This window comes from Rhipicephalus microplus, unplaced genomic scaffold, assembly GCF_043290135.1.
Source record: "Rhipicephalus microplus isolate Deutch F79 unplaced genomic scaffold, USDA_Rmic scaffold_13, whole genome shotgun sequence".
Classification (NCBI taxonomy): Eukaryota; Metazoa; Arthropoda; class Arachnida; order Ixodida; family Ixodidae; genus Rhipicephalus; species Rhipicephalus microplus.
In genome coordinates, this window is record NW_027464586.1 from 28,136,649 (window position 1) to 28,152,283 (window position 15,635).

Below are 15,635 nucleotides of genomic sequence, written 5' to 3' on the forward strand. Positions count from 1 at the left end.
TGCTATTTCACTCAAGCCTGCTTTCTCGTCGTGTGTAATGTGAATTACAATTTGCGGTGACCGAAATCAAACGTTCAAGCTTAAGCCCTCGTGGTCTGAGCAAGTGAAAACAAAAAAGGGCCCCACGTCAGCATGTTTTGCTGCAAATGTCATCGAAAGATGATAGTCTCGAAAGATGTGATGAGATTGAACAAAACGTTTGTTTGATGTTCGACGCGAGAAAATTGGTGAATTGAATTCTGGAAGCGCTCTATTAGAGAAACGCGATCCATGCCGTGAAAGCGAACAAGTGCATCGAGGCACGTCAGAGATGAGCGCCATCTGGCAGTTATCTTCGAAAACGAAAGAAGGCGTCAGCGCCCACGAGAAAGATTCCCATCTGTCTCGGAAGCGATAAGGAGTAGAACGCAAAACGACGGGTAGGTGCCACCACCGTGTTGCCTCAGCAAAGCGTTGGAAACACTGCCTTTTTTAGCATAGTGTTACACTGCCTGCGCAGTGTGATAAATTCTACAGTCCTTAAAATTACTTGTGTGTGCCTTCTCTAGTACAAAGGCACACAAACAAAAACATCGACGTGTTGTTATGCTGCCCCTTATATACGCAATATATGCTTTTAATTGACAATCGCAGAAGTATGAAGACTGAAACTTGAGAAATACTTGTGGGCCCTGTGCTCGGGGTTGGCCGTTTGAAGTATCCTTTGGTACCTTTAGGAAAATTGTAACCGCGGACAAAAAGAGAAATGTAAAGAAAGACAGACAGACAGAAAGACAGACAGACCGAAATTTTGGCGTCGAAGGTCCCCAAAAACCCCAAAAACACTGTCGTTTAAAAAAGAAAGCTTCAACGCTGCCACGGGAAGTGGCGGGTAGCCGGTGGCGGCGGCAGGCTTGATCTCAACGCTATGCCAGTGCCACCCTCAGAGCGGATACGACTTGGTGTCGCCTCCAGAGCGGGCTTTTCCAACTAACGGTATTCAAAAACGTTGGCCTCTACTACCGATCAGCAGTGCTTTCTCAACATGCTTAAGAAGTGTTGCAGGGCACCTTTAACGACATGACCTACTTCAGCCTCAAAGCTTCTCGAACATTGCAGGCGCGATTTGCACTGAACATAGTGTAACAGGGTGATCAGAAAACTTGAGAAATTAATGTGGCTATATCCTCTCTTCGCAGTGGTCAGCCGCCTGGCGGGTAACGTGCTGCTCTCGTTCGCCATGAACCGGCTGTCCCGCGTGCTCCACCACAAGATGCTCGAACGTGTGCTTTTCAGCCCGGTGTCATTCTTCGACAGCACACCCCGAGGCAGGATTTTGAATCGATTCACCGCTGATCTCAGCGGAGTAGACAACCGCATGGCCGCACTGAGCCGCCAGATGGTGCAGAACAGCCTGGTCGCCCTCTCCCGGCTGGCAGTCATCGGCACTGAGAGCATTCCTGTTATTGTGGTCGGTCTGATGGTGATCGTCATATTCGTCACCGGCATGGTAAAAAAAAAACACTACTCAATGCGTGGTTGTGTTTGTTTGCAAGCAGTAAACCTGTTTTCGTTTTTAGCGCTGTTCATCGTGCATAGTAAACACCGGTGAAAAGGAACGCGTCATAAGTCATTTAACCGGCCAAGCGTCGAACGTGGCCCTTGGGTCCAGACCACTCAACCATAAAGAGTTGGTGCCTATCAAGAAGAAATTTCCATTGAGGGTCTTATTATATTCCCGGGCCACACGCCTTGGCGCAGTTCCGCCATTGCATGCAGCGTTGAAACCCGCCAACAGCAAGAGTGCACCGCACGAGTCACGTAATTCAGCGTTGTGGTCTTCGGCTTAAGACAGACAGACATATATACACAATTCACACTTTAAAATATGTCGGCAGAGTAAGGCAAAACGAAACTCGTACGTCTCCCGTCGAGGCTTTGACCCCGGACTTACATGTCTCACAGTAGGAGCGAAACCAGAAAAACTACGTGAAATGAATAGAAAGAACATTTACGCTGCTCAATACGCAGGATACAAACATGAAGGAAAAAACCCTTCGACATGAACACTAGGGGATAAGTTTATACAAACGCCATAACGGAAGTAAGTCTCTGCGTGTAAAGCACGTACAAATTAAAGCGAAATGCAATCATCATCGCGTGATACGTCATTGAAACATTGTGCGTTTGAAGGAGACATAAGTTTTATTTATTTTTGTAACTAAAATTTTCTTTTGATTGGTCAGTTTGTTGGACAATTAACATGCATGACGCAATGAAATATTTTGATAACCTATACTTTTACTACCGTAGTTTACTTTGTCTTGATCCCGTCACTGCTATTGTGCGTAATCCATAGGTCATTTGTCTGGTCAATATTTGTTTAAGAAGACAGTATAACCATGTTTCATTTTGTGTGAAGTCATTGCCGTTAAGCAAAATTTATACAACTGGGAAAATTATAGTATGCTGAAGGTTTTATACAGGGAATTGGTTGGTGAGGGTGGACGAGAGCAATATATTTTCAAGCTTCATTTATTTCATGGAAAGAAAACACGTTCAGCATCAATACTCTTGCATGTACCCCGGACTTGATGACAATATGTTAGACGAGAATGAATAAATAAGAAACACAGATATTTTCTCATTCGTACTGAATAAAATATTTTAATTCGCATAACACAATGCGAGGCCTAGATAAGTTAATAATTTTAGACCTGAGTTGGTAAATGTCTAAATTTACCCCCAGTAATCGACAAGAGTTTACGTGCGCTATTGTAAAGTGATTGATGCTCAATTTGGAGTAAAAAAGACGAGCTTATCTTTTTGATCAAATGTTAAATACTATACTTTGTTTACGGTTTATTCAATCTAGATCTCACTAAACCAGATATGAAGTTCTTCGAGGTAGGTGTTGGCACGACGTTTTATTATGTTTATATCTGTACCAGAAAATAAATGGTCAGTGTCATCGGTGAACAATACAATTATAGCAATGAAGACAAAGTGAAAGATGTGACTGATATCATTTTTACATGAAATAAAAAGCGAAAACCCAAAGTGATACCTGTGGAACATCGAAGTTTATGTACCCCGAGTTCAGCTTACATTCGTGAAGTAGTGCATTAGATTCGGATTTTGATGTAGGGCTTCAATAATGTTAGTTCCCGTCCACGGATACCGTAGCCCATAACTTTTTAAACAAAATCTGGTGTTTATTCGAACCAAAGGCTTTCTGAAAACCACGAAAAATTTCCCCTGCAAAAAGCTGATGCTCAAAACTACTAAGTAGTCGACTTTATATGCAGTAGCGAATATTCCGCCGGTTTTTCTGACTGAAAGCCGTAGTGGTAGTCGGAGACAATATTTTTACTTTGTATGAAATTGTACAATCGCTTATCAATTATACATTCTGCAATCCTAAATAAAAGTGACAATACCGGCAATTTTCGATAGTTCTCGTGGTCATTTTCATTGCCACCTATAAATTTGACATTAAACTGCGCAACTATCATTTGGTCTGAAAAAAATGACAGTCGCCAGCATTGTTCAGCACATATACGTTAATGAGGTAGAAAATATACTGAATAGCTGAATTACCAGTCAAAATGCTGATTTCATTGTAACTAGGTGATTTCTGGTCTTTCGGAATAAACACAACCGATGCTATTGGTCCTAAAAGCAGCGAATCCCTGTAGGCTGTCAGAATGAACGAAATAGAAATGTTTGAGTATGGCGCTACTTTGGCGTCTCTAAAGCATCTGAAGTAAGAAATTGTATAATGAAATGATTTTGCAACGCCGTGCCATAGATCGCTTCTCTATTAATCTTTAATTTTGTAGGTATACTCGGTTGTTCATTTCTTATAACTTTACTGGCAGTTCTCCATGGTGGTGGAACACATCTTGTCATTTGTACTGTATTTTATACGTTACACAGCGCAACAGCAAGATCTCCTGCCCCCTACTTCTAAGGGATAATTGTACAATATCCAGAAATCACACCTGGTACCGGTTAATTTACGTGCATTGCTTCAAAAAAGCCACGTGATGCATCTAGTGATAGCGAGGGCACCGCGCTGTACGACGAGTTCTCGGAAGGTGGCTTTAAATCTGTGCTTTAGCGCAAGGCCAAATGATGAATCATGCGTGAATGCATATTCGGCATCAAGTCAGCCACTGTGAGAACTGCGCCTCAGTGATAGCCTCACTCTATTCTGTTTGTGTTGCAGACTACTACTGTCAATTTACCCGTCCTCAAAAGGCAAGCACTGTCCTTCTATCTTGACAACAGTGTGCCGAACGAGATTAAGGACATCAGGATAAACACGAGGAAGAATATTTTGGCAATTGACATGATGAGCTCGAGTGTACTGAACACGCTACAGCATAAGTTGGAGCGTGGAAACATCAAAGTCCGATCCGTCATACCAGCGAATGGTGACACCATAGCAGAAGTTATCTACGATATAGACATCGAAATTGCCAATGAAAGTTTTCCTGTACTGATAAAACTGGTGAGCGAAAAAAACGTCATTGTACATGCTTTGTGCCTAGTCAACTCTCGTTGTGTGCGAATTACATTCAAGAGTGACTGTCTTCCCCCTCACGTGAGGGTTTGCCATTTTCCTCACCACGTTCGCCAAAACATTTCGAAGCCGATAAGGTGTTTCAAGGGTCACCAGATTCACCCCATGAAGAACGTTTGTTGAAATTCCCCAGTGTGCCCCCGATGCGGTGAAGAAGGCTAAGAAGATTACTGTAGTGCAACTGCGTTGAAATGCCCCAACTGCCACCGGGCTCAAAGTGCTTCCTCTAAGGACTGTCCTCAGATTAAGGAAATTTTAATTCTAAGGCAAATGATGCGAGACAACCCGACTCACAGAGAAGCTGCGCAAAAAGTAAGGCGAAGGTGCCATCATATTCGAAGGTCCTCACGAAGAACAGTTCCAAATCAAACTAGAAAGTCACAAACTAAAGTAAAATCGAGAGACGCGGCTTCGAGCGCGGCAAACATCTGTACCGAAAGAAAAGAAACTGAGAGATCTCTCTCACCATAGGAATGGCCACCCCTTCAGCCTACACGGTCTGTTGAGCCTCAACAGAAGCCGTCTAAACGACCCGTTGAGCCTCAACAGAAGCCGCCCCAAAAACAAGCACAAAATGTGCAACGGCTGGGAAGCCCGATCATCGCGTGATGGTGATGCTGTGATCATTCGTGGACACCATTCGCATGTCGTTAAGCAACATGAATACCCCGTGAGACAAAAGTGCCCTTCAAGTACTGCACGCGCTGAGCCTAGTGATATCAGCCCTAGAATAGATCATGGCTAACCCATCACTGTCTTTCAGGAATGAGGTTCCTAGAACAGCCGTACTGCAGTGGAATGCCAGAGGACTGAGATCACACATCACTGATTTTCGTCGATTTGTGTACGTCAATATGTCTCCCATAATTATTATGTGTGAGCCGAACTTATCGAGTGGAATAAGACTCTCGGGATATGAACAATTCATGTCGTCTGCTGCTTCTGAACGCAGTAGGGTTTTGGTGTTTATTCGCCAAGACCTCCCTTACTTCCTTCAACCTGTACCACCTCATGACGGAAATCAATACGTTAGCTTAATAGTGAAAAAGAGGAGGCTTAACCTTACCTATCAACCATCAATTCGGCTCGATCAAAAAAGACTAAGAGACATCATAGCGTCAATACCTGACCCGTGTATTATCACCTGGGATTTTAACGCTAAAAATACATTAAGGGGAAGCCAGAAGACCAACATTAAGGGCAGAAACTTGGTGTCTTTTGCCTCCGACAACAAACTTTTGTAACTGAGTGATGGCACTCCTACATTTTTACGTGACTCCACATACAGCAGCTTTCTCGACTTGGCTTTTTTTTTCGCGAAGCCTAATGAAGCACACTAAATGGTTTACGGATGTAAAAACGCGTAGAAGTGATCACATTTCAACATACGTCAAGATCAGCGGATTGTTGCCTTCTGAAGTTCGCGACACGGTCAAAAGAGTGGACTGGAAAAAAATTCTGATTTTTATGGCAGACCAATGCTAAGAACATGTATCCTATATACAAGAGGCCATCAATAGCACTGTACAAGAGACTGTGTGTACAACCCCATGCTCTGTAAACGTCATAGACATCGACATAAAGATGGAGCGGCTTCGAGCCTTATGACGACGAGCTGAAAAAAGTACCAGCGAACGAAGGACATAGAATACTTACGGACTGATAGACGTATGCAGAAGAAGATCCGACGTCCGTTAGGTTATTTGTGCTGCACTGTGTGAGTGTGTTAATGTAGCGATGCTTTTGTTACAAGCAGGTGATGTGAAAACGAATCCTGGCCCTACCAACAAAATGACATTACAATCCACTGACTCAGCTAAAAGTGATCTTTCTAATAATAGCTCTCCTAAATCACGTACAATGTCGCAAATGCTAAAAGACATAAATAAAAGAATGCTAGAACTCGCTAAGGAACAAGATGAAATCAAAAGTAATCAACATGCGCTAGATGTAAAGCCATCTGTTGTGTTCAATAGGCTAGAATCACTCGAACAGAAGTCTGACTCTCTAGATGAGCTTGGACGCGACTTCGTTGCAGTAAAGAAAACTTCAGCACTGCCCGTCATCCCAGCAGGTTGTCCTGTGTAATCGCTTAGATGAACTCGAAGACAGGTCCACGCACAATAACGTTATTTTCTACAATCTAAAAAAATATCGAGTAGAAAAGGTGTCTTTTCGTTCCACAACAATAATCGTCATCAGGCTTGCGTGCGCTTCCTTTCATGAAAACTCGGCACTGGAAACTTTCCTATCGAGATTTCAATGTCCCCCTGATAATGGGCATGTTAATCGTGACCGGAATGTACCGGGCGCGGGGCGATAGCGCAAGGTTGGAACGAAATATAGATGACGATTATTAATGTGGGACAAAAATACACCCTTTTTACTCGCTTTTTTAGAGTGTATGGCATTCCGGACGAACGTGAAACTTGGGAACAAACCGAAGCAAAAGCGATAGCCCTTCTATTGTCTGCACTTCAAGGCGACTTTTCTCGTGATACAGTAGAACATGCGCATCGCATCGGCGCCCTCTTTGTAAATATAAGCCGGCCTGTTATCATGAACCTTAACAACTATAAAGTAAAAGAACAAATACTTTCACTGCGCTCTAAACTAAAGGAAAATGACGCCTCTGTGTCTCAAGATTTTTCGCCTGCAACAAGACTTGCAAGAAAAAAGCTGTTAGAATTTGCAAAAAGCCGGCCACAGTCCCTTCGCTATCAAGTTAAGCACAATAAAGTAGATACTGATGCGATGTGTTACATGTATGACGCTCTGAACGATAAGATCAATGAAATTAAGGAGCACGGCTTCAGCGCCTCTCACCCCAGCGTCGCATTCAATCGAGACCTCATAGGAATCAGTGAGGGGAAGTGATGTATCTTCTTTGGACAAGCTTTGCTACCAACGTCGAATGTATCTTTTTTACTAGACAACATCAGAAGTGTTATTTATGTTATTCTTCTATCGACGCATGTTGTGCTAATGTAGTTGCCCTCACTGAAACCTGGTTACAATTTAACATTAAAAACAGCGTAATATTCGATAGCTTTTCTTGTTTCAAAATTTACCGGTGTGATCGTACTCAACGCAAAGGGGTGGTGTCGTGCTAGCAATTAAGAAGTGTATACCATCCACTGCTATTCATTTTAAAGTGAACTAGAAGCCGTGTCGTCATGCGTAGAGAATGACCACCGCAAATTTGTATTTGGTGTGTGTTACAACCCACCCTCCTATCCGTCTAGCTTTGTATCCGAGCTACGTGATGCACTTCACCATGTCTCTACGCGACACCCATCTGCGCCTCTTTCGCTCTCAGGCGATTTAAATTTCCAGAGTATATGCTGCTCTCATGACCCTCCTTTATCTCTCGCTTATTCTTCCGAGGGCTAGCAATTTCGTGGTCTTTGTTCAATTTTTGTCCTTGTCACTGATGGTAACTCAAACAACAAGATTTACTAATGATAGTGCTAATACTCTTGATCTTTTTCTAACTACTCATCCGGAGCTTGTGTCAGAGGTTTCTTACCTACATGGCATAAGTGACCATTTGCTACTTTCGTTCGATATTAACACTACCGTATCAAAATCTGCTAATACTACTAAGCTGACCCGTGATTACAAGAAAGCTAACTTCGACGCCCTTAGCAACAAACTGTCTAGATTTATAGGTCTTTTCTTGAACAAATTCGATAACCGCATGGTCGATGTAAATTGAAATTTGTTTAAATTATTATTACACGAAAGGATAAACAAATACATCTCTTTACGCAAGCTGTCTTCAAACCTTAACGTGCCGTGGTTTAACATTAACCTCAAGAAACTGTCCGATCGCGAAAAACGGCTTTACCGGGCATTGAAGTGGTTTTCCTCCGAAAATTATATTACTTCATACAAAGTTCCTAACTCCCGTTACGTAAGCGCAGCACTTAAAAGTTCACAACTTTCGAACAGTTGTCCGTCACCTCGTGATTCCTGTATGGACCTCCCGTTTACCATTCAGAGACTTGAGGGGCAACGTGGCAATGAAAGTTATTTGTGTTATTTATGAAGCCAAAAGATTGAAATTCAGCATGTAGATGTAATTTATTGTGCTGCTATCACAACTGAACTCACTTTCAGCTATTAAATATGAATTATGAGTTACAACACTTGATAGACTATCATTGTCATCCCAAAATTTATTAGCTAATTGGACACAAGTTCATCACAATGTTTGCGTAAGGTTATTCACAATGTTCATTTTGCTCAGATTTGGGTGCACGTAAAGAACCACAGGTGGTAGAAATTTCCGAAGCCCTCCACTACGGCGTCTCTCATATTAATATGGTGGTTTTTAGACGTTGAATCCCACAAATCAATCAAAGGTTCATTTTGTGCTCTAATCCCATTTGTTTATTTTTAAATAAATAAACACACAAAATTTTTTTGAAATGTCCTGGACATAATTTATTATCAACAACATTTTCAAAAAGCTAATTACAAAAGCCTGTATGATGTGCACACAAATATGAACAGGTTTAGGGCTCTCACCAATGTCTCACAATCTACGTGCAGAAAACGGAATGGCTGTAGCTTAGTTTGCTCTGAAATGGCACAGGGGTGACCGACAACAAGTGCTCGAATAATGAAAGCTGAGAAAATGGAGCTCAAAGATATTGGAGCTAGAAGCTGATATAACGGAAATTGAAAGGACGCTGGCTTTAATTTTCATTGGAAAAATGCAGTATTGATTGTATCTTGAGGTCCACTTTGTCCTTTTTATAATAGTGCCAATGTGGTGGCACTGCGCGAAGGCAAAGCTACAAATTTGCATTTTCTATGCCCAATTTTCACATAGCTTTTGATGACAGCGCACCAGTAAAATGCTTGCTTCTAAACTTCTACAACGTATTTCGGTCTAAAATCACATTACGATGTAAAAGATTGTCTCAGGATTACGGAAAAAAATTCATTGAAAAACAGAACATTTTGACCAAATTTACTACTCCCAATGCCACGCCCACCCTTAGGGCAGCACTCGCTTCATTCAAACGTACCACCGCACAGACGTAGTAAAATGAATCAATTACATGCTGTCACTTAGTGTCCATTGAGGTATAAACCAATTACGTTCACCATAGCAGACCTCAGAAGAAATCCGGCGAAATCCAGAAAGTGGTACCAAGCTTTGTGTCGCGAAGATAGAGATATCCCTGCCAACCGCACAGTTTATAACGTTCGGTGTGACAATGACGGCAACGTGACGCACTATACCTTCATGTTGTGCTGGACAAGAAGTCTCGTTCTCACGTGCAAAGTTGGAGCTGACACCCGGTACCCATCCGCGCTTGTTTCCAACAATTCGACCCTTCATTGAAGCCGGAATGTTCATAATCAATGCGCCCATTCCCCTCCCCCCTCCCTCAACGCATGGTGCTCCTCGAATTCTCATTGCCCAGTTAGGAGGGGCCACCAGAAAGAAAACAACAAGATAAAAGGCCGCAAAAAACAAAGGTATGTGTGATGGTGTTTTGCCAGGGACCAGGTTTTGTGACATTTTTTCAATATTACAGCGATAAATATTATTCTCAAGCCAGTGTTTTCATTTCTGAACCTAGAGCAGGCAACGGTGGCACATGTCAGTTTCACCTCTCGGTGCAGCGAAGTGCACTAGGACGTATCCCACCTTGAGTGTACCGCACCTGTGGGTACTTTCGTAAAAAATTGAATAAATGATAACGTGCAAAGAGGGCCTCAAGCATCTCGCACAAGTACCCCTAGATCAGCTGCGCCCAAACTAAAGCGAACTCATAGAGATGTCGTGTTTTCAAGAAGGCTGCTTAGATCTTTCTTCCCACGGCCTTCTTTCTGCATTAAAAGCAATTTAGAAAACTGTCGAGAGGCTTTTCACGAAAACGCCAGGTTGATGACCTCTTTTCGATTGTGCCGGAAAAGTTGGAGTGGCTGCCACTGCATCATTTGAGTTATATTGCTCATCATGATAACGTGAGGGTAATGTTCGTGAATATTTGTTTGTTTCCTTTTTCTTGCAAGAAAACGATATAGCAGCTGTCTGAAAAGGTGACAACTTCGAAAAAGAAGGTAAAGTTGCTGTAACATTTTGCACTCCTCTCGATTAGTGGCCGTAGCGAAGACTTGTCTGATGAACACTGTGAAAAATTGGTACTGTTCTTTGAAGAAAGTATTTTATTTTTTGTAACAAGCTGAAAACATCAGTACTGTTTTCATAGAGCTTTTTTGTATTTCAATGAGTCAACTTGTTTGAGGCATTGCAGACATTTTGGGCTGTTTTTCGTCTAGTTCGAATGACAGTTGCTAAAATGCTAGCGTTCATAAAATTTTTACGCTGAAATCGCTCATTCATGTAGACTTGGTAATACTCCTGTCACACGAGCACCCGCTAACACCGTTTAATTCCCTCGTCCTTACGACAAGGGCGATGGGCTCCGTGTCACACAGCCACCCTTACGCAAACGAAGATAAACGGAGCCTTTTGCAAATGGCATTTGACGATCTCCCTTTGCAGCTGAACGAGGTACTCTTGGCCCCAGTATCTGCTGGTAAGAAAAAAAGTTCGAGCACCAAGTTGCCACAGTGAGTACAATAATACGTTTTCGCAGTATTAAACGTTATTTTGTTGCAGTACTCATTCATAACGTCTTTGTTTACATACGTATACGCTCGCCCGAGTTCAGCTACTCTCCACATCCATGCCCTCCAGACTGTGCCTCGCGAGTGGTGCCAGGCACCGCTATTAAAAACTATTTCTTCTGTGTGTCAGTTGTTATCGTCTCCGTGTTTGCGCTTTCCCGTGAGAGGAATGACTCGCAGCGCTGCGTCATGGTCAGCTGCTTCGACAGCTGCAGGAATAGGTAATAGGACCCGATCTGATTCAAGGGAAACTTGGAGTGCGCTACCGATGAAAGAATACACGACAAATTTCGTGCACATTGTAGCCCGTGTCTTAACGGGCCAAACTGCGCTGCTCTCTCCGCTCACCGCTGGCCCAGCTAAAACTTTCTAAATAACAACTATAGTCGTCGAGCACGGCGCTATTGTGAACGAACATAGCATTGCGCACAAGGTGGCCAGCGTCGCTGCCAACATTGATACATTTAGTGATTACGTTTTCATTTGAAATAATTTTAATGTTTTGTTCACTTCAGATCTACTGAGTAATGTGTTTTTGTAAAAGCGGCATAACAATGATTCACACAAATAGCAACTAGGGATCAAACTAAGATACTTGAGCGAAAACCAAACAGCGCCGGCTGAGCCTCCTCGTGGCAACTGTTATAACCTTGTCATTGCCGTGTGACAATCCCACAACTCCATCTCCGTCGAACTCCCTAGGGGAGATTTAGGTTGACGGAGTTTAACAGAGTTCGGTGGTGGCCGTGTGACAGGGGTATAAGACAGATGCTTGGGCTAGTTGGTGATCGGGAATCAACATTGTGTCCTTTCACCACTCTTTTTGTTCTTGTCTCTTCTTCTGTAGTTACATCGTAACTACTCATAGTCTTGCGCTGTGCAAATATGTTCATTCATGTAGAATTTCCCGTACTTGTAGGCTAAACCAAATGAAGACAGCGCAATTATAGGCAGAACATCGATTCTTAGCCAACTTGCAATGAGTGACACATCCGGGCCAATCTATACAGGAGGCCTTGTAGAGTCCACAAACAGGACGTGAGAATCTCAAATGGAAAAGCACAATGAATGGTCAAGTTCGACAACTTTACAACGAAGAAGCCAGCGCGAGGAACAGCGCAGCGAACCGCCATGGTACGCCACCGTACCAAACGATGCGCCGAGAGTAGCGCTAGGTCAGACTGCAGCGCCTCTAGTTCTCGTGACCACCCTTTCGGCTCATGCTGCTCCTCTGGCGGAGATACGGAGCTTTCAAACTGAGATAATTCTAGTAACGTTGGTGTGGGCCTAACGAGCTTATGACAAGGTTACGACCAACCCGCATGTAACGAATGTTCAGTTTCTGTTGGACTGACCACTCTGCTGCCCCTGCTTAGCTACTAATGATTCAGTAGTCATGGAGCTCTTTCTGTTTAAACAATTAGTAGTGGGGGTGTGGCGGGCTGTTGAAATCCGCGTTGCATGTGTCGGTTGACTCCCCTTGTAATGCAGATTGACTGATCTCTTCTGAGCTTCTCTCTGGTGACGTTCTCATACAACCATCTTTAGCCACGGTTGGAAAATATGCCGATGCGACCCCATGAACGTTACTTACTACTGTAAGAAGCCGATCACACTGTTTTGGATTTACAAACTAATAGTCTACTCGGGCACGTGTATTTATTTAACAATCGAAGCGATGATGCAAGCGCAAACCTTTGTGGATAAATATTGTACATCGTTTTGCAAAACGATTGGTTCGACAGTTTTTAACTTTATACCGTTTGTTTATTAGCGTTTTTGCATTCATAAGTCGACTCACACAATAAAAAACCTAGCTGATCCCTGCTTGTAGGACTTGATATAACACGAACGTGAAGTATGTCTTCGCAAAAATCTTTGAGCGTTTATTGCGCATTGATCCGCCACAGGGGCGATGGATTGAATGTAACAGCAAAAATGGTTATGTCACGCGAACAGCGATAAGCAGCTAAATATTTACAATGCGCTCCTCAAGCAGAAACGAAACAAAAAAGAACATACACAGGACGAGCGTGAACAAATCTGACAGCACAGCGCTTTAAACACAGTGCTCAACGAAAGAGAAAGACACGTGAAACGAAAGCCAAAGTTTGCACAAGACGAGAGCGAACTAGCAAAATATTATCTGGGGTTACACGTCTCATGACCCCAATTTGATTATATGGACGCCGTAGTGAGGCGTTCTGAAAACGCGGACCAGCTGAGGACCACCTCTGGTACACATAAGTAAAGGGGCAGCTGTGAAAAAACTGCCACAGGCGTTACTTTCTTGACTTTGGGAGCGCACTTTTTTCGCAATCCTGGCCGCTGCAGCAAGCAAAGTAACGTTCGTGTTCTCCAACTTTAACGGCAGCGAAAACAAAATACTTACAAACCACGGCTATTGCGAGGTAAGCGTGCGTGCCCGAGGAAACGCGCCTTAATGAGGGGTGCGCACGTTGCTACCTGAGAGAGTGCGCCGAGGTGAACACTGCACACCAGCAGTGTGCACACCCGCGTTCAGCAGCGGTCGCGCGACCATTTGCGACTGGCCGCAAACAGTCGCGAATGGTCACAAAGCAACTGCTTTCGCTAGTCGCTTCCTGAGCTATTTTTTATAGCGTAACCACAGTCGCAAAGCTGCTGGAACCAATTAGCGATGCTGAGAAGTGACGCCATCGTTTATTTATATCCAGGATCACTATTTTTAGGGGCGAAACAGGGAAGATTATTTCAAACTGGTCACAACAATTCAGGTGAATACAACTGTCTGGTGTAACATAATCACTTCAGTGACGTGTACAAACAACAGAACATAGACAGGATGTAACACACAGTACTTCAATATTCTCACAGATTACAAGTCACTCAAAAAAAACAAAAAGAAAAGAAACGCAAGAAGCAGTAAATTGGAACATATTCACAAATTATGTGCGACGAAAAGTAATTTTTTCACCCGAGTTAAGACGGGAGAAAAGGAAGTTCAACATTGCCATTCCGAACTCCAAAAAACCGTGTATGCCACCTTCTGATAAAGATTTTTAACCCCGAGTTTCAATCTGTTCTGTAAGGTACCGAACCATGATCATTCTAATCTTTTGTAACGCAGGGTATGCAGCTGGTTGGGGTCGTCGCCGTGCTTCGGCCATACAGCTGCGACGCCACAAGACGAACATTGTGACGTACAGTACGAGTTGTTCAAATAAGCCCCTTCTGCGCTGTTGGCTCGAAGTAATTGACACTCCGAATTGACGACGCACGACGTGTAACACGCCTTTGGCCGCTACGCATTCAAACATTGTGTGGAGGATTGTTTCACTTTACCCGCAGTTGGGGCAGTGGTCATTGGGAACGACGCCCATATTTGACAGTTTCTTACGAGTGGGCAACACGTCGCATTGCCGCCGCCAATCAAATTCTCTAACTATTTCCGGTACGTGGTTGTTCTGCAATTTCTTCCACTTGCTGGGCCTCCATCTCTGTTTTTCCTCGTCAGTAATCGAGCGGCTGATTAACATTTCGGTAATGCATGCGGGTGCGAGCTTTGCAAAGTATTCTTCGGCGGCGTCGCCGTCAACCGATCGCTTGAGGCCCTCTGCTGTTTTATAAAAGGCATGTTGGTGTTCTGCTTGAGGTCCCCGGTATCTTTCTGACGTGAATGTGGCTCCAAGAGTTTCGGTCCAATATAGCAATGAGCTACGGCCTGGGTAGTCAATGTCCTGAAACAATTTCTGAACAGTTTTAGCTGCAAGTGTCTTTGTGGATGTCGCAACATCTGGCAGACTGAGTCCTCCACAACTTTTTGGGTGCTTCAGTAACTTTTGTTGAACTTTCGGTGTCTTTCCGTGCCACAGGAAGGCTCCAACCATTGACGCAAAGCGGCACGCAAAAAGTTTGGGTATAAGTGCGATTTGCCCGATATGAAAGAACATATGCGCATGATTTGGTTTCCACCAATGTCACTTTGGCGTCAAGTGACAAATTGAAGTCAGTGGCATACGCGAAGACCTGCGTGGCTCTAAGTACGGCGTCCTCCAAATTTTTTTGGCAGCCTCCCCGTCTTGAAAGTATACTCCGAGCACATTTACGACATCCACGTATTGATTACCATCCGGCAAAGAGCCGTGGAAGCCACCGAAACGAAGGGCTTTGCTTTTTTCCGCATTGAGAAAAGCACCCGGTAAACTGGCATGCTCTTCGAACAGCTCCCAGAAAGCGTGGTAACTGGCTTGGTTTTGCACGAACACAGAGATGTCATCCGCATAAGCGGTGATGCTGACTCCAGACCTGTCATTGGAAAGCCCTGAAAATTAGGGCAATATGCCACTTTCCTAAGGAGAGGATCTATGGAAAGAACCAAGAACACCAGTGTGATTGGGCATCCTTGGCGAACACCTCTTGTTACTGGTAAGCT

The 15,635-nt window shown here is 43.6% G+C and overlaps 1 protein-coding gene across 4 annotated transcripts in view; it reads left to right on the plus strand.

Annotated features, from left to right (window-relative positions):
- Window positions 1-15,635, plus strand: part of LOC119165924 (ATP-binding cassette sub-family C member 2) — a 1,429,043-nt gene that overhangs the window by 901,149 nt on the left and 512,259 nt on the right. For all 4 annotated transcript variants that reach the window (XM_075882663.1, XM_075882666.1, XM_075882665.1 and 1 more), the window contains one exon: window positions 1,179-1,489. In XM_075882663.1, coding sequence (XP_075738778.1) covers window positions 1,179-1,489 — 311 coding nt within the window. The remainder of the gene's footprint in view (window positions 1-1,178; window positions 1,490-15,635) is intronic.